The 27,182-nt window shown below is 40.6% G+C and overlaps 1 protein-coding gene across 2 annotated transcripts in view; it reads right to left on the reverse strand.

The window, feature by feature from the left end:
* The window catches only part of htr4 (5-hydroxytryptamine receptor 4), a 157,010-nt gene that overhangs the window by 15,117 nt on the left and 114,711 nt on the right, over positions 1–27,182 (reverse strand). Inside the window, exon 7 of one of the 2 annotated variants that reach the window (XM_079839761.1) lies at positions 13,781–13,865. The exons of the other annotated variant lie outside the window; for it this stretch is intronic. Coding sequence (XP_079695887.1) covers positions 13,802–13,865 — 64 coding nt within the window. The 3' untranslated portion in view covers positions 13,781–13,801. The remainder of the gene's footprint in view (positions 1–13,780; positions 13,866–27,182) is intronic. 2 annotated transcript variants of the gene reach the window in all.

Here is a 27,182-nt window from a genome sequence, read left to right on the forward strand (position 1 = left end):
CAATCTCTTCAATACCTTAATTTTTCTCTTAGACAGCAATGACATTAAATGGAGTGAAAATTGAGTCTCCTGCTTCTCCTCGTATGTAAATGTAAAGTCTCTGTTTTGCATGTAACCCTCGTTTCCTGAAGGAGGGTACGGAGACGTACGTCCCAATTCGTCGGTTCACATTCTGACGTATGTCGAACGTGACGGACTGAAAGGGAACCAGTAATCACACACATCTCCTCTAAGTTTCAGATGTCGCAACAATGTCTCAAACTGTGCTCAAATACATTTCATTCATGCAATTCTCATCAGTTCCTCCAAGATCTAGTCATGCTCTCTACATTAATTTATGCAAATGTTTGTCAACAACTGACTCATTTGTTTCTATTTTATTAGGATTCTTAAAATGAACGTATTAATGCATTTTCTTAATTATGTGGTTAACATCTGTAAAAACAAAGCAGTTATACCATTAGACATCATAATTGATTTATTCTGTTCTGTGTAATTTATAAACACTGATAAGATCTATTACAGTGAAATATTTGTATTTATACAACAGTTCTTTCTGGTTCTCAAATCTGATTGGCTGAGAGCCTTTTCCATTCTCCCAGTACCAGCACTGGAACAGTTTCACTGTCTGTATCTCTCCACTTGCGGCGACTGTAATGGCGGTCCAGCAAATCCACTATATATTTTTATACAAATACTACTGTTATTGTGTCACAGAATGTAGTTTTTAGAGTTGTTTAGGCGAGAATGTAGTAATTGTTGGCCTCAAATATGTGACTTGTGTTTTAACATTTGTTTAGACGGTTTCGCAGATGTGAGCTCCAGACCATCAGGGGCCCTTTAGCGTTCAGATACCCGCCGAGAACAGCTTTATCTCAAAATTTGCTGCTGGATCTTACTGTATGTAGATAGTGGTTAAACATGAGATATAATTCATCTGGGGTATATCAAATTGGCAATCTTTGGTCTTATTCATTTATTACTTGTTCCAGAGCAAAACGATTTGGCTAAGGGCACAGTTTCTTAACTTTATAATTTTTATTTAACTGAAATCCTGTAGGCTATATAACAAGCGCTGCTTTTGTACTTTTTACTGAACTGTTTGCTTGTGTTTATGTCCTATTGTACAAACTTCTTATGCTTTTAGGCCCCGGTCAGACAGAATGTGTTTTTTAGGTTTGAAAATGCGAGGCGCACCGCACTGCCTTTTTTGGTTGACATTTTTTAATTTAGAAAATAGCAGTAAGCTGCGTTTTTTTAGGCAACCCCCGAATCAGCTGTCCTGTCAGTCTAATCAAGATAACAGTCACCACAACGGAAGGCCCGCCTCTCCATTCATTCGATTGGACAATGGGGAAAAAAACACAATGAAGTCGGGTGCTTTTCTGCTCAGAGTTGATTTTTTTTCAACTTCATGCGCTCAGTGCGCTCCTTTAAAAACGTGAGGAGCAGCAGGAGGTTAAAACATGAGGCGCCCGGGGCGCACAAAAAGTGCACATAACGTTCACTGCCAACAGAAAACTATTCAAAAAAGGCACCTCTCACTGTTTGTCTGATCGGGGCCTTATAATGGCTAATATTGTTTATTTAAATATTATTGATCAATAAGTAATATTTTATATAAAGAACATGCTGTATTTGGTATTGAGAAAGGGTCCGTTTATGATTGTGATTTTGACTTCAGTGAAAGTTAGCTACGTTATTACACCTTTAGATGGCAGCACAGTCTTTATGAGTGAGTAGCAAAGACTTTTATGTTGAAATCGAAAGAAACAAGGATGTTGTTTTTACTTTAAACAACTCCTTAAGACGCAACTTATAAATGCATTGATTAGCGCAGTCATGAGAAACCCCCTTAACTGTTAAAAGGACAAAGTCATCGCTTTCCTCAGTGGACATTCAAACTGATTTTGTGATTATGAAAAGATTGACCTGAAGAATATCAGGTATATGCAGTTAATGCACTCGCTTAGTCGATCTCTCTCTCATAATACTCTACTCTACATGATACAATAAGCTTCAATGAAGCGACTTAGTGTTCCTTCGTTACTAGTTAAAGGAACACTCCACTTTTTTTGAAAATAGGCTCATTTTACAAGTCCCCTAGAGTTAAATAGTTGAGTTTTACCGTTTTTGAATCCATTCAGCCGATCTTTGTATCTGGCGGTAGCACTTTTAGCATAGCTTAGCATACATCATTGATTCTGATCAGTGCATTAGCATCTCATTCAAAAAATGACCAAAGACAATTTCAATATTTTTCCTATTTAAAACTTGACTCTTCTACAGTTACATCGTGTGCTAAGACCAACTGAAAATTAAAAGTTGCGATTTTCTACACCTATATGGCTAGGAACTACTTTCTCATTCCTGCGTAATAGTCGCGGATCTTCACGGCAGTATCATGGCTGCAGCGGCGCAAAGATATTACAGTGCCTGAAAGTAGCCCCCAGCTAGGTAACTTTCAATGTGACCGGCACTAAGTTCGTGTAGTTGCAGAGAAAGTTTCAGGCTTGCAGCCGACAAATTGTGTTGTGGATTTACCTGTGTGATTAGCCATGCTTATGTGTGTTGTAAAGGGCTGTGATAGTAAGTCGAAGGTGTATACTACCACCATGTTTCACAGAATACCAACGAATCATTGCGCCGCTGCAGCCATGGTATGGCTGCGAAGATCCGCGACTATTACGCAGGAATGAGAACGTAGTTCCTAGCCATATAGGTGTAGAAAATCGCAACTTTTCATTTTCAGTTTGTCTTAGCACACGATGTAACTGTAGAAGAGTCAAGTTTTAAATAGGAAAAATATTGAAAGTGTCTTTGGTCATTTTTTGAATGAGATGCTAATGGACTGTTTAGAATCAATGATGTATGCTAAGCTATGCTAAAAGTGCTACCGCCAGATACAAAGATCGGCTGAATGGATTCAAAAACGGTAAAACACAACTATTTAACTCTAGGGGACTTGTAAAATGAGCCTATTTTCAAAAAAAGTGGAGTGTTCCTTTAACGGAGGCTTGGGCTCAACTGTGTGATATTGATCTTGTGTGAAACTCATTGTCATTCATGAACACCATCAGAGGCCTTTAGTTTTGCAAATGTAAGATTACATCCATAAAGTTGTTTTATTTTTGAATTATTGAAGATTGCTAAACCTAATTTCTATTGATTTTAGGCTAAATGTATACTTTCATTAAACAGAGGTTTTCCCTTCAACGTGTTAATAAATAAATAATGCCTTAGAATATTTCCAGTCATTCCTCAGATGTATCATTATTCTGTAATGATAAAGAATACTTATGTTCAGTTCTATTCCTGGAATTATGATTTCAGTTCACAGCCTTTCTATTCCTGTCCAGTTAAATATTTAAAAAAGAATCAGAAAAATTATTTAATTGACTCCTTTAGAAAAAAAATCTTTACATGACCTGCTTCGTTTCTAGGAAATGTTCATGTTTTAACCATCAGTAAAGGATAATTTAGATTCTGTGCCGTATACGGTATTTCATTGATCTGATATGAATGTGAGTCTTCTTTTTACACAAAAGCCAGTGATGGAGATGACAAAATTGCTTGCCATTTTCTACAGCGATTTTATTACATGAAAGCAGCAAAAAATAATCCCACAGTATATTCATCCTGTCCTATTATGAGATTCAAAAGGCCTTTGTGCTTTATGACTGAATTAATTAATAACAAGACCCATTTTTAAGACATTTCCCCAAGGACAGGCTTGGGAATTTGGGAGACATTTTAGACCATCATATCTATTGTGTTTCAGCAAGGTAGTTATTTGAAATGCATGCCTTCATAGATATCTCTTTACGCAAAATGAAGCTTAATGAATGTACTGCATTTTTAAGCTACATTTCAGTGGCATGTGCTGGCCTAATAAATACCAGAGCATAGGATGTGTAAAATCAATAAAGATTTTACTTCACATTTTTAGTCTTACAGTGATGTTTGTGGGAGACATTGCTGGCAATGACTGCAACTGAGTTAGTTTATACATACAATTCCGAAAGAAACTCAACTAATAATCGAAGAAAATGAAAATAGGTAATTTGCAGAATTATGCTACAGGTTTATTCCCTGTAACTAGGCTTTGAGATGGATGTGTCAAACACAGGTCATCTTAGCTCTTTCCCCACCAGTGATTTTTTATTTTTTTTGCCAGTCAGCACCAGTATTTTTAATAATTTTCACAAAAAATGAATGGCCCCCATTTTGTTGTATGAATATCTGAACCTACAATATAGTCTCTGCAACAACAACAACAACATTTTATTCTAGCTTCACGCATTCTTTATTTATCAATACTTGTATGTGGGTAAGTTTAAAAAAAAAAACCTTTGTCAAAGGCTACATCAAGATCACGATAAATAAAACATAGATGGGGTAGATAGAGTCTATTAACACCCCCCAAAGTTTGCAAAGTTCTAAACTTCGTCCTGGGTCGACTTTTCATTTAGTAACGTTAGGCAGTTTTGATTCATACGCTGTTGAATGTTTGATGATCTTAGCTGATTTGAGCATAAAGCAAAGCTTCTATCACTTATTTCCGCTTCCTCTTCATTTGTTTTTGGATCTGGAGATTCTGTACCATTTCAGAAGGTATGTAATAAGGTGTAATAAGGTGTGTATAACAGTGAAAACGTTACATTTTACAGCTGTGCCCAGTAGGTAAAATAAATTCAGAGAGTAGTTTCTGCAAAAGTCCTCTGTCACTAAGAAACAGATCATGAAGTTAAATGGAATGTTTACAAGAAATGCAATTTGAAGAAAAATAGTGGTTTATGAGAGCAAGAGAGTAAAGAACAAGGAGGATAATGCACGTTTTGGAAAACAAACAATCACCAATCTTAAAAGTTTGGCTCAAAGTCCCTCTGCAGTGAAAAGTACTGCTGGATGAAAACAAGGAATGCTGGGCATGGCTGGACTCTAAGTGCCCCATTATTCTCATCCAACGATTGCTGTTACATAACTTATAAGAGCTAATAATAGAGCTGCCTCTTTGTTTTTACTTTACTTTATGACCTGATATAGAAACAGCACTCAACCACAAACAACTCCTCTCGGTTTATCAGGGTTCGCCCCATTCTGCTTGAGTTAATGCACTCAGGGGGGATTCACAGCAATAAACATTTTCCAAAAGTTTGCTTTTTACAGTAAACAAACCTAATGCACACCACATTGATCCGCTCCTCGAATACTTATTTGTTATCATTAGTGAGCAAAAGGGAAAGGTGTCTCTTTGACTGAGTATGTTACCTTTGGATATAGGTGAGAATGCGGTAAGCTGTTCAGGGGCCAGATTTACTAACATCTTTCACCAGGATTTAATAAAGACATGGAGTGAAAAAAAAATATCGCTGAAAAATCATGAACAGGGTTATTTTTACGGCTGACCTTATTGCATATGCCTTCGCTGGAGTTTCCCTTTCAGACGCTAAATTTGTGGGAGGAGAGTGTTTAAATGAATCATGCAAACTGATTTACTAGGTTTGCGCTAGTCAGTTTACTGGTATTTGCGCCATTATTTAAAAATACAAAAAAAGTCTTAAACAAGACTCAATTTTTTTTTTTTGACGATGGTCTCATGGTAGATTGCGTTGGTCATTATGGAAATGATCCGGCAGCGTCTGTGTTCTTTAATTTGCGTGTCGTCAGAACGCACAGAACTTTCCACTCTTATCGGCATTATTTTGGAATTGCGCTCTCATGCTAGTTTGCCCTGTTTAGTCAATCTGGCCCCAGGTGTTTTAAATCAGGTGTTGCCTACGCAAAGAATGCTAAAATGCATAATCATATTATAGGGTGACTGCTATTTGCTACAGTTATAAGAATGGATATCAGGGGTGTTTCCTTCAAGGTGCCTCCTCAAAAAAACCCCTAAACAAACAAAAAAAAAAACAATAGATGAGAAAAGATTCCATATTGCAAAAATAAAACAATGCAAATATTACTAAATGAGACATTAAAGGGTTAGTTCACCCAAAAAGGAAAATTAGCCCATGATTTACTCACCCTCAAGTCAACCTAGGTGTATATGGCTTTCTTCTTTCAGACGAAGACAATCGGAGTTATATTAAAAAATGTCCTGGCTCTAGCCTCTAATGTCCTAGCCATTCACACTCATACATAGGACGAGAGTGGTGGGTTGAGTATTGGCTCTGGGGTCGGGGTGTGGTAGGTCGTGGGGTGGGGGGGGTGGGGGGTGGGGTGCTGGGGGCCTGGGGGCCGGATGGCGCTCAGGGCCTTCCCTCTGCCGCCTCACCATGGTATACCTTGTGCGGGGGCCGGGGGCACTGTGGCTATGTATGGGTGCCCAGGCAGTCTGCTTAATCAGTCAGTCAATCAATTATTTTTATGTATTTTTTTATTTTTTTATTCCACTTATTTTTATCCTATGTAATGAAAATAACTAGGGTTGTTGTTTTTTTTTTTTTTTTTTCTCCTCTGTAACCATCCTATGTGATCCAGCTTCCATCACCCCGGCCCAACAATAAGCCAGCATTACTCCTTATATACACCCACACACACACACACACACACACACACACACACATTCCCACATACTCATTAAACCCCCCCCCCAACCCCGCAAGGCCACGACTTCTACATTCCCAGATCCACCATCCGTATTCAACTCCCAACCCCACACAATCCCGCCCCCCTTCTGTTTCTTCACTCCTGTCACTTATTTTATTCTCGTCATTTAATTTCTGTCATTTCATATCTATAGTCAACCTGTATGCAATAACACTCAGCCTCTATATCTGTTGTTAATGTTATTTCATGTCAAGATAATATTCTAATATTATGTCTAGTACTCGTGTCTATTGTATTGTTGTAGTTTGTTTGTAACTTCATTCTTGTTTACAATTAAAAAAAAAAAAAAAAAATGTCCTGGCTCTTCCAAGATTTATAATGGTAGTGAATAGAATCGTTTTTGAAGTCCATAAAGGTGCATCTATCTGTCATATAACTGCTCTGCACGGCTCTGAGGGGTTAATAAACGCCTTCTGAAGCTAAGCAATGCGTTTGTGTCAGAACAATATCCATATTTAAAACGTTATAAAGTCAAATATCTAGCTTCCACCAGATCGGAAAAAAACAACTGATGTGCAGTGTCGTCAGACGTAGCGTAAGCATTTTGAACTGCGAGAAGCACTACACTTTTTTCTTGAATACGTTGAATACGGAAGGCGATCTGGTGGAAGCTAGTTCATTTACTTTTTTTTAAAGTTTTAAATATGGATATTTTTCTTACACATATGGATATTCAATTATAACTGAATTATAATTAGAAAATAAATTATAATTCAAAACAGAAAACAGTTACATTGATTTTTTATTATAATTGACACATTTTACCCCACTGTAACCTACATTTATGTGTGTGCTCATTAGGAAGAAAACTAACACTTCTTTTAAAGGCCAGATTCAAGGCAGTCTTTTCAGACAAAAAGTTACGGACAGTATCTTTAACGCCAGTGGACATCCTTTAATTGTGCCTCAGCATGCTACAGTAAATGATCAGCCTTTATTAAAGCCCACTTAGAGAGAAGTAAGTAATTAGAGAGTACAGACTAAACTTTTGCATTTTCAGTAGAAAATGAGAGTGGTGCCTGCAAACTCAGCCAGGGTTTTGCTAATGTGTTCGGAGTGGTTGTTAATGTGCTGCTGTCTGGTTGCTAGGGTGTTCTGAGTGGTTGCTAGGGTGTTCTGAGGTAAGTGAGTACACATTTGCACAATGTGCAGTGAATATATAAAAAAAAAACACAAATCTGAATGAAAAAAGGAAACAAACAAATTTAGAAACAAAGTTAAATGTGTTAAATACGTAAACACACACAGTTTCAGCCAATCTCATGTTAATCTTGATTACCTATAGAGTAGTATTGTATCCTTCATATCTCAAAAAATCTTTAGTTGTATTAGATTTATATAAGACAGATAAGCTGTACCGCGCCGATTGCCAACAAAACAGACATTTGATGCAGTTTCACTCAACGCCTGCAATGAACTGCAAATATAAAACATTAGTTACCAAAACTGCCAGGAACACACTTGAAAAACAACGTTGGGTTCTTTGGGAAGCTGAACAAGGTTATCTTTCCCTCACAACCAAAAACACGCTTCTTTGTTGACATAGTTCAAAAAATCCTTCTCAACTTGCATTACCCGAACGATGGGCGAGCTCTCACTCGTGCTCTGGTTGGCATGTGTGTGAGCTTTTCCGGGAGAAGTGTACATGCTTCTTTATTTTCTGCCCCATATGACTTCATACAGGGCCATGCTCGAAAAAACCTTCCGAACCTTGTGAGAAACCGGAAGGAGTATTTTTGGCACGTCATACGTCCAATTAATTTTTTTGAAAATTTGGCCATGTTTAGCAAGGGAACAATGTAGATAAGTCAGAATGCATGAACAGCATTAGACCCCCCTTTTAAATGAAATAAATGACTTACACAAAAAAGAGATAAACAGGTGGAGCTGCTCATTGAGGAGCAAGATGCTGATAGTTCAGTGCATATGGCAGTACCATTCAAAGAGCTATGACGACCATGATGCTTATAGCTCTGTAAATGGCGCTGCTATCTGCACCACACAAGTTCTTCCTGACCCTCTTCCTGTGGGTCTTTGCTGAGTCTTGGGTGCACACTAAATCACTAACAGTCATGAAATAAAAAAACACAAATCAAATATGGTACACCAAGATTACATTTGGTTTCTAAGAGTAGTGGTGTAACAATCAACTCATTTGACCTGGACTATTCCCAGCCAAAGGGGGTAGAAATGAAAATTGGCCATGCCAGAAAGAGTTATGTGTACTCTATTCATGTACGCCCACTCAACTGCTCCCAAAATCCACACTTTAATCCAGCTGTTTACAGCACCGAGCAGAGTGATATCATTTTCTCAAGTAGAATAATATTCCTGCCAGAAGCCACTCTCATGAGCTTGTAATAAAATACATTAAACATTAAATAATCAAATAATATGAGCTCTCTTACCACTGAGTAAATATATATGTTCTATCAGGCAAATCCAATTATTTTAAAAGAAACCATCAAATACCACCCACTGTTGAAAGTCATTGTGGAGCGACAGGGAGGAATTTTTTCAGAATTTGATTCAGCTTTACAGCCACTCTGGAGAAAACAGTGATGTCATCCAGCTCAGTTCAGTTCTCATAAAAGTGTCAATGCGGGCAGATCAGTACTATAGTTGAATAATTAGTGTCCCCAATTAAGCAAGCCAAAGGCGACAGAGGCGACGGTGGCAAGGAACCAAAACTCCATCAGGTGACAGAATGGAGAAAAAAAAAGTCGGGGTGCCAGTTCTGATCAGTTCTCATCTGTGGATGAGTCCGAAACAAAGACTGGTGGGACATTGTCCTGCTCCACTTCACACACGCTTTATTCAACAGCTCGTTCCGCATGTCTATGTCATTGCACATGCGCAGTACTTTAGTTTCATTTTTCAATCCGATAAAGTGTTTACATGTCCTCTTGATCGGATTACAAAAGGAATAAACCACCCCTTACAATCCCAATTTTTTTTTAATCAGATCTGGCCAATTAATTCCGATTGACGTGGTTACATGTGACTTTTTTATTCTGATTGTGCTACTAGTCCGATTACAATTGGATTATTAGGGTCCATGTAAACGCAGCTACTCACAGTTACACTGTTAACTTTACCCCTATCTGTAACTCAACCCTTACTCCAAAACCTCCATAACCTCTATCCCTGGGATGGGCAAACCTGGTCCTGAAGGGCCACTGCCCTGCAGAGCTTAGCTCTAACCCTGATCAAACTCACCTACCTGTAGCTTTCTGGTAATCCTGAAGGCATTGATTAGCTGGTTCAGGTGTGTTTGATTAGGTTTGGAGCTAAACTCTGCAGGGCAGTGGCCCTCCAGGACCGAGTTTGCCCATCCCTGCTCTTAAACCTATAGTACAAACCCTAACCCCTAAACCTAACCATACCTCAAACACATAATCAGGGAACATGGGATTTTCTTTTATACAAAAAAGAATTTGTTATTTTTGAAAATATAAAAGACAAAGTGGCTATATATCTCAAAGATGTCTCAAAGCAGCGGCAATGTTGTAATTGCAGTAATTAGACTGCGTTTTGAACACTGGGTAAGATCCATGTGCTCTCAGTTTTTTTCTTGACTTGAAACGTAGAGTTCTTGCTGCCTCCACTTAATTACTAGAGCTCTTGATATAAGCCTCTGCTCCTACAGTGAAGAGATCTAATGCAATCTCACGGTCAAAGCTCTCTTTACATACAAGCCATAATTATGTTGTGTTAGTTTCCTTTTCATGGACTTTTAGTTTGTTCACTGTCAGTTTCCTGTTTCCTTTGTCTTAGTTTCCCCGCCACTCATCTGTTTCCATGGACACTAACTCAATCATCTCAGCAGTTCGTCATTTAATTAATCACCATTGTGTATTTCAATTCCTCACCTCCTCTCCCTCATTGTTTGGTATTGTTGTGTTATACACACTCGGTGCGTCCCAATTCATCATTCTATCTATCTTGTCCTAAATTAAAATGGTTTCACTAGATAAGACCCTATTCCTCAGCTGGGATCGTGCAGAGCCTCTGACGTTTAACTTTTAAACATATCATATTCAAATTGCAAACACACGAGGGGAGTCTCCGCATGAAATACCCACGGACTGGCAGATCAACGTGCTACTACATTTCTCTCCATTACGGTAGGAAATTAAATTCAATTGAATCTGGAGGGTTTTAACTGTGACAAGATGATTGACAGGGCAGTCTAAACGGTGACAGTATGCACATAACTAAGCGACAGAGCTGTCAGTTAAAGATGACAAAGTAGTATGTCCCAAAGCTTGCCTGCTACACACTGAAAAGTATGTACTTTTTCTTCACAAAAAGAGCATACTTTTAGGACATAATATAAGGCGGCGAACTGGGACGCAGCTACTGTTATGTTTGTTCTTCTCTAGTTTGTTTTATTTAATAAATCCTATTATTATTTGTACTTCTTGGGAATCTTCTGCTTTGTCTACTTTGGAGCTAAAACGTTACACATATACTACCGTTTACTACAGTGATAAATGATCCTTCAGAATTCATTCTAATATTCTGATTTGCTGCTAAAGAAACACTTCTTATTGTTATCAAAGTTAAAAACATGTTGTGCTGCTTAATATTTTTGTGGGAAACCTGAGGCATTTTTGTGATTCTTTGATGAACAGAAAATTCCAAAGAACAGCTTTGATTTGAAATTGAAATTATAAATGTGTTTACAGTCACTTCTGATCAATTTTAATGGGTCTTTGCCGAAAAAGTTATTTTAAAGAAAAAATATAAATAGCTGACTACTACAAAATGTATATCTGGTTATTGCAAAGATGATGAAGGTTATGATATGCTGGTCCTGGGGAAACACTGTAACCTAACAGGCTTTTATAACATTAGGAAGAAAGTGAGAGAAAGAGATCTGACTAAAAAATGTATTGTCAGTCCCAGCCCACTAACCTCATGTCCCCTGACACGTCTGTCCTCAGATGACATGGTACCTGGTGTCCACAAAGCCCCTAATAAGGCATCTGCCCTGCCAAACGTCTTATTTGAAGCAATGGTCTCTCGGCTCTGGTTGAGATCCTTTGTTTTCAATAACCTGGGCTGCTTGGCCATTGATTTTCTATAATAACAGTCAAATTACCAGAAGCTCAAGGCTCTGAACATTTCATAGCTCTGGATACATCAGCCCAGACAATTAGAAGAATATTGATGTCTGATGTGGGTTCACTCATGGCCACGCACGACGCTCCTCTGAGGTAAGTTTGTGTATGTCACGTTGAACTAAGTCAGTTCCACTGGCACAGGGAGGAAATCATTTACTCTCAATGCTGAATAATAATGATCTCTTATGCTAACACAGAACCAGCTGCCCCTGATTTCCTGTTTAAAAGCAGTCTTCTTTATTTATCACACCTATTGATCTTTAGAATCTTGTGAACCGAGAAGAAAGCCTCAAAACTTTGGTTATGAGGCATCAACACTGCAAGTAAAAATGAGTGAAACTGCAATTATTAGCAAAGGATAATTTAGCAAAACCTGTGTTAGAGGAGAACAGTCCTCACGTGGTTCAACCGCGAGCGTGTGCTCATTAGGAGGAAAGAGAGAGCCTGTCTCATGGAAACAAGCATATACGGCACATCAATCATCATACTTGGATCTGTTTTTTTAATGCTTTGATATAGAGGTAGGCGATATGAGTAATTGTAAAGCAAGACAGACTGTACATCATGATATAGTTATTTTTGCTGGATTATGAATTAAACAATTAACTATTTTAACAACATTTATTAATCTAGGTTGAAGGTAACAAATAAATATTTAGTAAATATACATTATATTAATGGTTATTGTTAAGTAAATAAAAAAATGTATTAGAGCGTATATTAAAACGTATTACAACTAAACATTGTTTAAAAGTCTGAAGTCCCTTGTCAAAAATAATACATTATGTAAAAAACACTGTAAAAACTATAATAGTATGAAATATTATTAAAATAACTTTTTTATTTAAATATATATTAAAATGTAATTTATTCCTGTGACGAAGCTGTATTTTCAGCATCATTACTCCAGTCGACAGTGTCACATGATCCTTCAGAAATCATTATAATATGATTTTCTGCTCAGGAAACATTTCTTATTATTATCAATATTGAACACTGTTGTTTAGTTTAGTGTGTTTAGTCAAATAACAGCATTTATTTGAAATATAAATCTATTGTAACATTATAAATGTATTTTTGTCACTTGTAATGCACCCTTTCTGAACAAAAAGTATTAATTTTTATAAATGCTGTAAAATATTGAGCAAGGTTATTTCATAACATTTAATGCATTAAGTAATGTTGAATGAAACAAATTGAACCTTATTGTAAAGTTTTAATGGCTTATATATATATATATATATATATATATAAAATGAAATTGTAATATAGATAATCCAGTGAATATTTACTATTTAATGAATTGATTATTTAATCTTTATATTTCTGTCTTTATATTAAGTCTGTCATCAATGCAAAAACAACTTCACAAAATATAACACCTGAGTATAAAACGAAAGACTAAAAATGGATTGTGCTATCTCCAAAATTTGATCATCTGAATTGTACAGTAATGCAAGTTGTGATGTTGCTCCTTCATCACTCTCACCTGTAAATAACACGAAGGAGTCTTACACTGAAAGCAATGTGCTTAGCATATTTACAGGACTACAAACAACATGCTTAGCACAATTCGTGTTATTAGGAACCCATAACCCTCAGAGTGAATACAATTAGAAGAGATGTTTACCTTTAGTAATTAAGAGAGACTTTTTAAATGAGCATATTATTTCAACCTTTTGAAAGTATCATTAGGAACATGATAATTGGGTTGCATGATTAGAGACTATGATCCACACGTGCAGGAATACTGAATGAATGAACCGCCATTCACAGAGACAGCAGTAAACAAAAAGGCTGAATAATGAAAGTGTTATTATTGGCTCACTAAAGCATGAAGTATCTAATGCAGAATAAATCTGCATTTACAAATATAAAGGACACACACAAATACAGGCACACGCATTACAAACCATTAAGCCTTTTAAATGGAGATAACAGATGCCATGCTGAAAGAATATGAGGCGAAGTCAGATGCTGAAAGAAATCTTGAAGTGATGGGAAAGAAAAGAGTGTGTGTGAGTGTGAAAAGGACTCACTTGAAAACTCCCCACACAGCACTAGACAGGAACAGGCCTAGTGTTGCAGAACCAGAGGAGCAGTTTGGAGGCAGAGGAGCAGCCACTGGAGGAGAGGAGGACAGGGGGCAGCAGAGGACACATGAAGGACAGAGAGGAAGAACAGGAGGAGAGAACAGGAAACGCAGGTTATTTCAATCCGGATTGATTTATTGCATACTTTCAAACAACAAAAAAACACTATAGGTGAGAGAATTAAACACGTAAATAGAAGGTTTGAGGATTGTATTGGCCATTGATGCTGACTTTGATGCTTGAAACTTTCTGACAGTTTGATTTGAAAACAAGAACATCTGAGTGAGAAAATTGAACAGTCTGTCAAAGTAAGTCTAAAATTCACACAGTAATCTATGGATACATTTACAATGTCAGTACAAATCCGATTATTTATGTATCCAATTGGAATCTGATCTAAAATTCCACATTGTGTATTGCAACTGTTCAGATCCGATTTGTGTGTCCATGCCACTCTTTTGTTTTCTGGAATATCTGCATTACATCCTGCGCCACGTTGTTTAAAAATCAAATGCATTTTTGACCATCTGTTCGCCCATGGGCGTGCAGGTGTCCGTTCTTCGTACGTGGCTAACTCAGTTAACCGGATTTGATTGTTGACGATTTGGCATGATCTTGGATTGTTTGGTTCTTCGATGCACAATCTGGACTTGCTGTCATAGCAACAGGTACGTCAGCTTAAACCTGCTCGGGAGCAGGCTTATTTCATGTAAACAGGATTAGATTGCATCTTGAGGTGATACTTAAAATCTGTCCCAACCACTGCTACTTTATTACAAGAGTTCATTACTGAACCAGGGGCAATAATAATAATTTTAAATAATAATAATATAAAATGTTATATTGTATATGTATATGAGAATGCATATAATATTATAATGTTGTGTATAATACTATAGACACAGCCACTTGATTGAGCGATTTATTTGTGATGGAATAATTACTTTATAATGTTTTCGCAGTCTTACACACATGCTGTGCAGTTAATCTGAGCCGTGCATTAATTTGAGTGATGACGGATATTATGGGAGTGGCTTGATGCAGCGCAAGAGATGCTGATAATTTAATCTTGACCCTTAAGAAACTTTAATAGTCACATTACAAATCTGCTTCAAATTGAATAAAAAAATAAATTACAACATTGAAATAAAAATGTAAAGGGTGTACAAATACTGTATAAAATCTTGAATATAAATAATTGGTAATCATGTTAAAAAAAAAAATTAATTTATCTATTATAACTTATGTTGGTTTGGTCATTTGGCTGTTTCCTTATAAAGGTCCAGAAATTCGTGTTTTTTTGTGTGTAATTTGTCAAGTTTTTTGCCAGGTGGCTTTTTTAATTATATGATGTCATTACGTTGCTGTCTTGCCGGCAGCCAATCGCTGCATTGCTGATCGTGTTCGAGTATCGATGCATCTGCCCTCTTCAGGGAACACAAGAACGCGCGGTAATCTTAGATAATTTAATCCAGATATTTTAATCCAATCTGCAAATTCGGTTGAAGAACCAAATTAGCCAGAGATCAGTTATCACGATTAAAAGATCTGGGATCTGTCAAATCATCTCGGATGTATTAAGCGAGGTACGAAGAACGGACCCCAGGTCTGAAAATGAGGTGTTTTCAGGCGCATTGTTGGCGCGTTGCTTTAAGGCAACTGAAAACGAGCAGTATTTTTTGTGTTATGTTAGGCCATGTTAGTAATGTGCGTCTATAGGCGAGTCCATAACGCATGTACACTGTACTTATTGCACACAGGGACGTGCAGCAGCACACAAACATTTTTAAATATTAAAAATAAAATGATTCCTCTCTGGAAAAGTGTTCAGTTTTTCAGCTTGCAAATTCCGGCATGTAAATAGCGAATCCGCCATGGTGCAAGCGTAACTGGCTTTTAAAGGGAATGGGAAATGAGACTCTGATTGGTTTATTGCACGTTATGCCCAAAACACACCCATGACTCATTAAGAGACTAGGTACAACACTTTTAGACCATGCGCTGGGTGTTCCGACCATTTTCCCCACCATTAAACTAGCAAAAGGCTGGTATGCGTGACTTTATTCCGTGCTGTTATCTCCGCCGGTTTTAAAACTCCTATATTGTAATTTTACGGTACTTTGCAACACCACAACCTAGTTTCTGCAGCTACTTTCAGCATGTTTCCTAAAACAACGTCTGACATATGTTTTATCCGATCAGAGCATTCAGACTGAAACGGATTTCAAGAAATATGTTTTGAATAGGATTTCAAACCACATATGAATGTAGCTCGAAATTGATTTGTAAACTAAATTACGCTACTAAATCTGATAGGAATTCAATCTGATATGCACAAAAATCTGAACGAGGCTTAAGAGGCTGTTCGCACAGCACACATTTTTACATCAGTGTGCACAGTTATGCGTGAATGACCACTAAATCAGAAAAGGCTGAATGTCTGAGTTCAGTTGGGTGGACGTACACTATCATTCAAACGTCAGTTAGTCTATCTATTTATTTTAAAGGAATGAATACTTTCATTAAGCATTACATTGATCAAAAGAGACAGTAAAGATTTTTACATTGTTACAACCAATTTATATTTCAAATAATATTTTTTTTTATATATATATTTTTTAAATATATTAAAATAGAAAACAGTTATTTTAAATTACAATTACTGTTTTTACTGTATTTTTTTAATAAATAAATTCAGCTTTGATACTTACAAAAACATGAAAAATCTTACCAATCCAAAACTTTTGAATAGTAACATAGCTTGAATGCTCTAGAAAGTTACAATGTAAATATTGGTATTGGGTTAGGGATTTAAAAAATCCTAACCCCAAGTGTATATAAGAGTATGAGCCTACAAAACAAGAGGAAAGATATTGGGAAAAAAAACACGCCCCAGGAGAAATAGAGAGAAATATGTCATAATAATTCGAAAAATCTGTTTCACTGTAAAAAAAAAAAAAACACAGAAAAAAAATGTTTGGAGTGTTGTGAATTATGCTGTATTTTAAGTTTATTAGCTGAGAAAGTGTAAGGTTATTATATTAAATTAAGTTTATAAAGAAATAGGCTATAAACAAACAACCAAAACACATGTAAGGCAATGTAGGTTGGGCATGGCAGTGAACAAACTTTGATACGTCACCACTTGCTACTCATAAATAAAACAACTCAATGAGGTCAACACTAGACCTGTAAAAATCAAGTGCTACTATATCCCTCAATAAGATTTGAAAAACTTTGGCAAAAAGTTTATCCCACTTAATGCAAAGTAAACACCTCTCAATGAATGAGAACTTGACAGATTGCCCTAGCTTTTATGTACCATGTAAACACAGCTCTTTTCCTGGTTTTAAGTAGGTGACACTTAAAATACACAGTATCTATGGTTCCTCGTTTGTTGGCTTCATAATAGGCCCATAACATAAATTACTCAAACACAGATGCTCGTAAGGGACCCAAGAATGATTGCATGACTCACTGTGCTGCCTCTCATAAAGGTTATGGATCAACATTCACTCTCCAAGCTGATGATAAGGACACCATTTATATGTGTGTGCGTTAAAGCAAACAGTGCTGGCGCATAGACTTAGAGACCTCTGCAATGAAATCCTAACCCCTGTCTTTAAAAAGTCTGGCATCAATAAATACAAGTGCAAATCAACCATCCCTGCAGAAACCTTAAGCCAAGTGTAATAAAAAGTGATGCACACCGGCAGTATGAATATAAGAACTCTGAAGGTGCACAGTGGGTAAATTCCTCCCTCTCAGATGACATGTCTTCAGTTAGAGCAATACTAGTTTCAATATACCGTCTTTTCACTGTAAAGGTGGCTATATGGTAGAGATGCAAGATAGAAAAGACCACAATTCAGTATGTAAATATTGCAATCATATAGCAACCTAATTTCAATAAAAACATTTATGGACAAGTCTCACAAAGCCTGTCGTGAGCATGTCTGAGCCTTACTTCACCCCAAAAGTGTGTGAAAGAAATAAAATATATTTTGCATATGAAAATAAGGCCAATATTTATACCTACAATACTATATATTATACACCGATCAGGCAAAGCATGACCACCTTCCTAATTGTGTTGGTCCCCCTTTTGCTGCCAAAACAGCCCTGACCCGTTGAGGCATGGACTCCACTAGACCCCTGAAGGTGTGCTTTGGTTTCTGGCACCAAGATGTTAGCAGCAGATTCTTTATGTCCTGTAAGTTGCGAGGTGGGGCCTCCATGGATTGTACTTGTTTGTTTAGCACATCCCACAGATGCTCAATTGACTGGTTGTTGTGCTCCTCAAACCATTCTTGAACCATTTTTGCTTTGTGGCAGGGCGCATTATACTGCTGAAAGAGGCCACAGCCACCAGAGAATACCGTTTCCATGAAAGGGTGTAGCCTACATGGTCTGCAACAATGCTTAGGTAGGTGGTACGTGTCAAAGTAACATCCACATGGATGGCTGGACCCAAGGTTTCCCAGCAGAACATTGCCCAATGCAACACACGGCCATCCTTGTGATGTAAAAGAAACCATCAAACTCAAATCTTTGCTCAAAAACTCGCTCAAATCCTTATGCTTGCCCATTTTTCCTGCTTCTAACACATCAACTTTGAGGACAAAATGTTCACTTGCTGCCTAATATATCCCACCCACTAACAGGTGCCGTGGAGAAGAGATAATCAGTGTTATTCACTTCATCTGTCAGTGGTCATAATGTTATGCCTGATCGGTGTATGTATTGTGGTGTTATTATCATGAAAATTAAGCACATTTCCTCCAAATTTTCATTAAATGAATGTGTAAACTCTTAAGGATCCAACATAGTAGTGTTTGTTGCTCTCCTTTTTTATTTAATTGTAAATGTAATTATTGTATGCAATAAAAATAGCACCACATTGAGATATTATTGAAAACGTTCTAAGAATAATGAAACATTACTGAGAATAACGGGAAAAATGCTGGGACTCATTATGGTAATGAGAATTGAATGGGTACAATTGTGATGCAAATAAAGTCACAATGCATAAAAAGGTCCTGAAACAGGCTAATAATATTTTTCTTGTTTGTCTTTTTGGATGAAATGTGACCAAGGTCAAGGTCTTTTCCTAAATCATTTTGATTAATAAATCAAACTCCATAACAAATATTTACCAATTTCAGTGAGAAACCTAGTTTTATTACCACGCAGTTTAATCATTCACTATAAAAGGCATAGGAGTATCTGGTGAAGGGTGTGTTCAGTTAATCTCATTTCTGGCTAGCACAAGCGCACTGACAGCACCAATCAGAATAAAACTCACTAAAAATGACAGATATTGTTTCCTTCTCACTGGACATTTTGTTTGATCTGCTGTCAGTCCTTGTTTCATTTCGAGGAAGTTTATTTTCAAAAAGCAAAGCACCCGAGGCACGCTGCTCGTCTGCGTCCGAACACTGGTAAGAGCTGACATATGTGTGGTGTTGTTTCAGTCTGAGGTTTGTTGAAGAAAACATCCTGTCCCAAGTGAGGGATCGCTCATGCAAGATAACATATGCTTATCATCAAAATCCAGAGCCAAGAGCGGGAAAATACTTCATTAAATGCAAAACCAATACGATGGCCTGTAGATAAGCCCATCTATGCCGACCCTCTGTGACTTGTACATGTATGAAGATTTTATGTTTATTGTCTCTAGTCATAATCAGCTAAGGGCTGTTCACCAAGGATGATAACTATAATGATATAACTATAACTTTTTAATAATCCCAGTCCATATTACAACTAAAACAATACAGAAGAATAATATTGTTAAAACCACTTTCAGAATGATTTTTTCCCCAGCTTTTTCATTCAGAATCCAGCTGACTTTAAAGCGCTTGAGAATTTAAAGCAGTAGTGTAGTTCATGTGTGGACACTAATATATAGTTATCATTACAGTTTTATACATTATCGTTCTTGGTGTGAATGGGTCTTTGAGTCATCAAAAACATCTTTAGCAGTTTCCCTTCATAAACTCCATGGGTCATACCTCAATATTAATGTTAAAAAATTTACAGGCAAAAACACTGCAAGCTGGGTGGTTTTATAGGGGCTGGAGACAAGAATCATACCTTTAAAATATGAGGCATGAGTTTGAACTGGCATCAGTGGGAGAGTAACGCTCAATTAGCCAGAGTTTTGAGTTTGCTTCTGAACAACGGCTGATGACGTGCACTAAAACCAACTGTCATAGGCATGGCTGCGTGTTGTGCCGTGAAACGCACGTACATCATCGCAGACAGGACTCACTCGCGCAGACAAGCATGTAATCTGTCTCTCACTGAAACTCATATATCACTGTAGCTCAAGCGCAGCTAACGCATAAAACTGCTGTTGGTTTTAGTAGCGCCACCCGGGTGTTATGTGGCTAACCTTTGCTTCACACGCACGCGGCGTGCTAAAGTTTGCACAGGGCAAAGCTTATTCAAACCAAAACATAATTAGCTGCCTTGTTGGTTAAGATTTAGAGCATTTCTCACTTGAAGCGCATGGGAGATTCAGCTTACAACTGATAGGCTACCAATTGAGTTTGACATTAGCATAATGCTAAGCTAACAACACTATGCCACCCACCTTCTAGAGTATGATGACTTAAAATGCTGTCTAGGTAGGAAGAGCACTAGGTTTTATTATATTCTACAAGCAACACTTTTATTAAAGGGTTATCTCACCCAAAAATGAAAGTAATTTATTACTCACCCTCATGCCGTTCCACACCCGTAAGACCTTCGTTCATCTTCAGAACACAAATTAAGTTATTTGTGTTGAAATCTGATGGCTCAGTGAGGCTTGCATAGCCAGCAATGACATTTCCTCTCTCAAGATCCATTAATGTACTAAAAACATATCAGTTTATGTGAATACAGTGGTTCCATTTTAATATTATAAAGCGACGAGAATATTTTTGGTACGGCAAAAAAAACTAGATAACAACTTGCATAGTGATAACCGATTTCAAAACACTGCTTCATGAAGCTTCGGAGTGTTATGAATCAGTGAGTTGAATCATGATTCGGATCACGTGTAAAACCGACAAACTGCTGAAATCACGGGACTTTGGCGCTCCGAACCGCTGAATCGATACGCGGATTCATAACGGTTCGAATCTTCATGAATCATTGTTTTGAAATCGGTTATCAAGTTGTTATTTAGTGTTATTCTCAAAAATATTCTCGTTGCTTTATAATATTAATATTGAACCACTGTATTCACATGGACTGATTTAAATATGTTTTTAGTACATTAATGGATCTTGAGAGAGGAAATGTCATTGCTGGCTATGCGTGCCTCACTGAGCCATCGGATTTCAACAAAAATATCTTAATTTGTGGTCTTACGGGTGTGGAACGGTATGAGGGTGAGTAATAAATGGCATTATTTTCATTTTTGGGTGAATTAACCCTTTAAAATCAATGCATCGCAAACTTGTAGTGTAAACAGCTTTCTTGTTTATACCTGGATTGGTCTAGTTGTCATCTAAATGGGGTGTCAGGGTGAGGAAAGGACTAATCTTTCAGGAAGAAGAGGACTTTTAAACAGATTGTCACTGAAATGTGCTGACTGGCTCATCGTGATGTGCCCTACAGGACGTTTGAACGATTGATATCTCAGGTGAATACCAGCAGACTGCAGAGGCTTGTGTGTAATATGTAGGTTTCATGCCTCCCCAGACCTCATTTCAGATACAGCTCAATGCCCTCATCTCTCACAAACCACTAATGTGTTCAGTGCATAATGAGTTTATGGGTCAATGACAAATAAGGATGTTCAGGATGCTGGGAAGGTGATATCACTGAAAAAATCTCCTTAAAACTGTGTGTGCTGGGTTATATGGCATTACATCTTTTTTTTATGTTGGTTTTATATCATTTATATAATTTTGTCTGTATCATTTCAAAATGAAACAAAACAAAAAAATATATATATTTCCATGCACTTACACATACACTACTTACTCAATATATTACATTTATATTATATATTATTTATATATTACACATGTAAAAATCAATAAATTAGATAATAAATATACAAAAATATGATAAATTAAAAATATAATTGAATTTTGAAGTTTCAAAAATTTGACTAACTAATCTATATATAGATATATTAATATAAATGATTAATAAGTCATATTTGAAAGAAAACCCCCCCGACTTCAATTCATATTTTTAAAGAAATAATAATAATAATAATAATGTCATGCCAAACTTAAGCCATTTTGGGTTTTTTTGTACACCACCTAAACATTTTAACTTTAAGCCCTCTCAAACTTTAATTCAGAAATTGAAAACATGTTCTTCAAAGAAGACTGTATTCAAGTCACTGTCTGTATGAATTCCATTTTTTATGTAACTTTGAATAATCCAGACAAAAACAAAATGAGTGTCACATCATTGACTCATATATAATAGCTCTGCAATGATTGGGCATCCTCATTAAGCCAACCATAACTTTCACATATAATTCTTAATAGGGGTGATTTATGACATGCTGTAAGAGCCAGAGACCTCAGCCCAACACAAACACAAACCTCTCAGAGCAGCAGGCATCACATTTACTTCTCCGCCTGGCCTCCATAAAATCACCCTCACAAGAGTTGCCATTTATTTTGAATCAGGTGTATGTGCTCTTGTCCTGAGAGAGTCACACTGAAAGTCCACTAGATTAAATATAGTGCTGATGTTAGATCAGGACCCTGGAGCATTTCTAAGCATTCATGACTCTGCTTTTTTTCTAAATCAAGTTTCTGAAGCAAGTTCTGCTAACTCACTGAATATTTCAGCTTTGCATGTGCTTTAGTTAAACAGCAGAATCAAAGTCAAGGTGAATAACACAACAGGGGGGACAAAACCTTGATGAAAACGTCTCGGTTACGTATGTAACCCTCGTTCCCTGAGGAGGGAACGGAGACGTACGTTAGTGACTGACGAATGGGGGGTTTCGCCTAGAAGCCAATTACCTTCGAGGTGTTTAACAGCGCCCAATGGCGTGCCAATACCATGGGCATGCAGAATTTGCATGCGTAACTCCGCCCCACCGCGTGGGTATATAAGGAAGTACACTGGCAACATCGCATTATGTATCTGCTGCGGAGCCAAGATCTGAACTCCGCGTTCCAGCAGCACAGCTGACGTGGCTGAGGAACGTACGTCTCCGTTCCCTCCTCAGGGAACGAGGGTTACATACGTAACAGAGACGTTCCCTTTCGTTCAGTCACTACGACGTACGTTAGTGACTAACGAATGGGGGTTCCAATATAACCGCGCCACTCAGCTGTCGTCCAGTGCCCTGCGTAAGTGTGAGATCCCGCCACTTAAGGCCGTAGGACTCCCACTTATCACAGGATTACCAAGGTACACTGGGAAGCATATCCCAGTGAGGGAATGCCAAAGATGCCTACCCGTGGGGAGGACTTAGAGAGTACACATATGACCCGCTGTGGGCTGCATATGGGAAACTCTAGGGTACCAGCCGAAGGTGGATTTTTAACCCTAGGGGTGGCAGGGGCTTACCAAGGGAAAGACACCTGCTCACTGAGGAGGCTTACGGTGGAAATACTCGTGTGGGGGTCGCCGGAGGGAACCATGCACACGGGGCACCTGGCCGGACATGAGGGTCTGGGCTCGAAGGGCAGACTGAACTGATGTCGGCGTCGACAGTGCTGGAGGAGCTCAGGGCTCTCGGGGAGCTCACCTGAGGAGAATATCGCACGTATCCAGTCCGTGGAGTGAAGTGGCGAGCAAGCGAAGACACCAGAGCCTGGTCCATTACCGGCCCCTCGGGGGGGCGAGTACATAGTCGGACACTGGCTCCACTCGGAGATTGTAGAATCTGGCGAATGTGTTGGGTGTCGCCCAGCCTGCAGCTCTGCAGATGTCTGTTAGCGAGGCGCCATGCGCTAGAGCCCAAGAGGAGGCCACACTCCGGGTGGAGTGTGCCCTCACACCAAGGGGACATGGTCGACCTTGCTGCTGGTAAGCCAAAACAATGGTGTCCACTATCCAGTGAGACAACCTCTGCTTTGAGAGAGCTCTTCCCTTCCGCTCTCCACCATAACAGACAAAGAGCTGGTCTGAGGTCCCAAGAGGGAACGAGAGGAGAGCGAGGAGGATTCAGTCTCCTCGCCCCCCTCAGGAACCTGATGATCAGGTCGTGCTGACTTACCTTTTTGTCTCCCAAGAGGTCGTGATGGGCAGATATTGCAGCCACATACACTTTCAGGGTGGAGGGAGACAGCCTTCGCTCCAGCCCCTCTTGAAGAAACTCAAGCACGGACCCAATCGGGAAATTCCAGGGGTCTTCTTGGCGGGAAGAGCACCAGGTGACGAAGAGGTTCCACTTCAACGCATAGAGGTGTCGCGTAGACTCTGCCCTAGCGGAAGTGATGGTGGCAGGCCACTCAAACCTGCCGCGTCCCGTCCAGAAGCCACACGTGGAGCTTCCAGAGCGCTGGACATGGGTGCCATAGGGTGCCCCGTCTCTGAGAGAGGAGGTCCGGTCTCAGAGGGATAGGCCAGGGAGGGGCTGTCGCAAGGAGTAGCAGTTCTGAGAACCAGGTCTGGCCGTGCCAATACGGGGCGACCAACATGACCTGCTCCTTGTCCTCCCTGATCTTGCACAGTACCCGTGCGAGAAGGCTCACTGGGGGAAACGCATATAAGCGTAGGCCCTGGGGCCAGCTGTGCGCCAGTGCATCCGTGCCGAGCGTGCCCTCGGTCAGGGAATAGTACAGGCTGCAGTGGGAAGAGTCTTGGGAGGCAAACAGATCTACCTGTGCGTCGCCGAACTGTTCCCAAATCAGCTGGACCGTCTGGGGATGGAGTCTCCATTCTCCAGGAAGTGGCTGAATCCGTGAGAGCTCGTCGGCTGCACGGTTCAGGTCTCCCGGGATGTGGATAGCACGAAGGGACCTCAGGTGCTTCTGACTCCATAAAACGAGATGGCGGGCGAGTTGAGACATACGGCGGGAGCGTAGACCGCCCTGGTGGTTGATGTACGCTACTGTGGCCGTGTTGTCTGTCCGGACAAGTACGTGTTGACCCCTCAGCAACGCTCGGAAGTGGTGCAGGGCAAACCGTACTGCCAGCAACTCGAGGCAATTGACATGCAGAAGGCGCTGGGGTCCTGTCCAGGAGCCCGCGGCTGCCTGTCCATTGCACATGGCACCCCAGCCCGTGGAGGAGGCATCCGTTGATACAACAACATGCCTGGAAACTCGTTCTAAGGACACGCCGGCCCGTAGAAAACTGAGGTTCGACCACGGAGTGAGTGTCTGTAAGCAGGCCCGGGTTATTTGGACCCGGAGCGTGCCAGACCGCCATGCCCATCTCGGGACTCGATCGCGAAGCCAGTGCTGAAGCGGTCTCATATGTAGCAATCCGAGCGGCGTTACCGCGGCTGCAGATGCCATATGCCCCAGGAGCCTCTGAAAATGTTTCAGTGGAACCGCACTCTTGCTCTCGATTTGACGGAGGCAAGTCAGCCGAGACTGCGCGCGCTCGCTCGTAAGCTGCGCGCACATGGCGACCGAGTCGATCTCCATACCGAGAAAAGAGATCCTCTGCACGGGGCAAAGTTTGCTCTTCTCCCAGTTGACCCGAAGGCCCAGACAGGCTAAGTGGTGGAGAACCAGATCTCTGTGTTCGCAAACCTGCTCTCGAGAGTGACTCAGTATGAGCCAGTCGTCGAGGTAGTTCAGGATGCGAACCCCGTGCTGCCATAGGGGCGCAAGGGCTGCCTCTGCAATCTTCGTAAAGACGCGAGGGGACAGAGATAGCCCGAATGGGAGGACCGCGTACTGGTATGCCCGCCCCTCGAAAGCAAACCGTAGGAACGGTCTGTGTCTAGGATGGAGATATGAAAGTAGGCGTCCTTCAGGTCGATCGCTGCGAACCAATCGCCAGGACGAACGCATTCGAAAAGGTGTTTCACTGTCAACATCTTGAACGGAAACTTGTGAAGGTAACGGTTCAAGATGCGCAGGTCCAGGATTGGTCTCAACCCACCGGTCTTTTTGGGTACAATGAAGTAGGGGCTGTAAAACCCGGACTTCATCTCGGCTGGAGGGACAGGTTCGATCGCACCCTTCGCCAGTAGGATGGCAACCTCTGCTCGCATGACAGGGGCATTGGCCCCGACCATAGTAAAGCAGACTCCCCGGAAACAGGGAGGAACCTGCGCGAACTGAATCGCGTAGCCGCGCCTGACTGTCTTCGCGACCCAGCGGGACAGCCCTGGAATCTGAAGCCAGGCTCCCAGGAACTGCACCAGCGGGGTCATTCGGACTACAGGCCGACCCGGACAAGGGAGGCTGTTGGGCGTCCCGGTGTGGGGGTGCGGTTAACTGCTGCGTCCTGACAGAGGAGACGAGGGAAGGACGCACGTTCCACTGGGGTCTGCTCTGCCAGGAGGCTGGCGACAGAGTGGGATGCGAGTGGCGGGACCCGTGGGTGGCGCGCACTGACATCACCGATCTCTGGGGGCTCAGGGATGGGAGTGTTAATTCTTTCTTTGACCAGATTAGGGTGCTGCTGACCCGGGGGCCAGCAGCTAAACAAAGGATTCTCCCCCGGCCCTCCACAGGGGGAAGGAGTGGTCCTGCTACCATCTCCTCGAAAGAATTTCCCATCCCTGAGCCGTCCGTCTCAGGAGCGCCGCTTGGCCTGGCGTTTAGCGGGGCGCGGGGCGGCCTGAGGGGACTTGGACGCCTTCCTACGGCTTCCTCTGCGACCCGGCCCGGGTGAAGGCTGCTGCTTGGACCGGGTGGGAGGGGCGGGAGCCTTAGGAGGGTGTCCTCGGCGGCGAGCAGGCTGAGGCGACTGTGCCGGCGGCTGGGTGGAAGCAGCAGCTGGCCGCCGGGGCAGTACATGTTTGAGAGCCTCAGTCTGCTTCTGGGCGGTTGAAAACTGTTGGGCGAAGTTTTCAACTGCTCCGCCGAAGAGGCCAGCCTGGGATATGGGGGCATCGAGGAAGCGTGTTCGCTCGGTGTCCCGCATATCGGCCAGGTTTAGCCACAAATGTCGCTCCTGGACCACATTTGTGGACATCACTTGACCCAGGGAGCGTGCGGTCACCTTCGTCGCCCGGAGAGCGAGGTCGGTGGCGGCACGCAGCTCATTTAAGAGCCCCGGATCAACTCCACCCTCGTGCATGTCCCTGAGGATCCTGGCCTGGTAGACCTGGAGGATTGCCATGGCATGCAAAGAGGCGGCAGCCTGCCCCGCAGCTCTGTGCGATTTCGCCACCAAGGTTGATGTGAATCGACAGGCTTTGGAGAGGTGCTTAGGGTCGCCTCGCCAGGTCGAAGCGCTCTGAGGACAC

This window comes from Gobio gobio, assembly GCF_949357685.1.
Source record: "Gobio gobio genome assembly, chromosome: 16".
Taxonomy (NCBI): Eukaryota; Metazoa; Chordata; class Actinopteri; order Cypriniformes; family Gobionidae; genus Gobio; species Gobio gobio.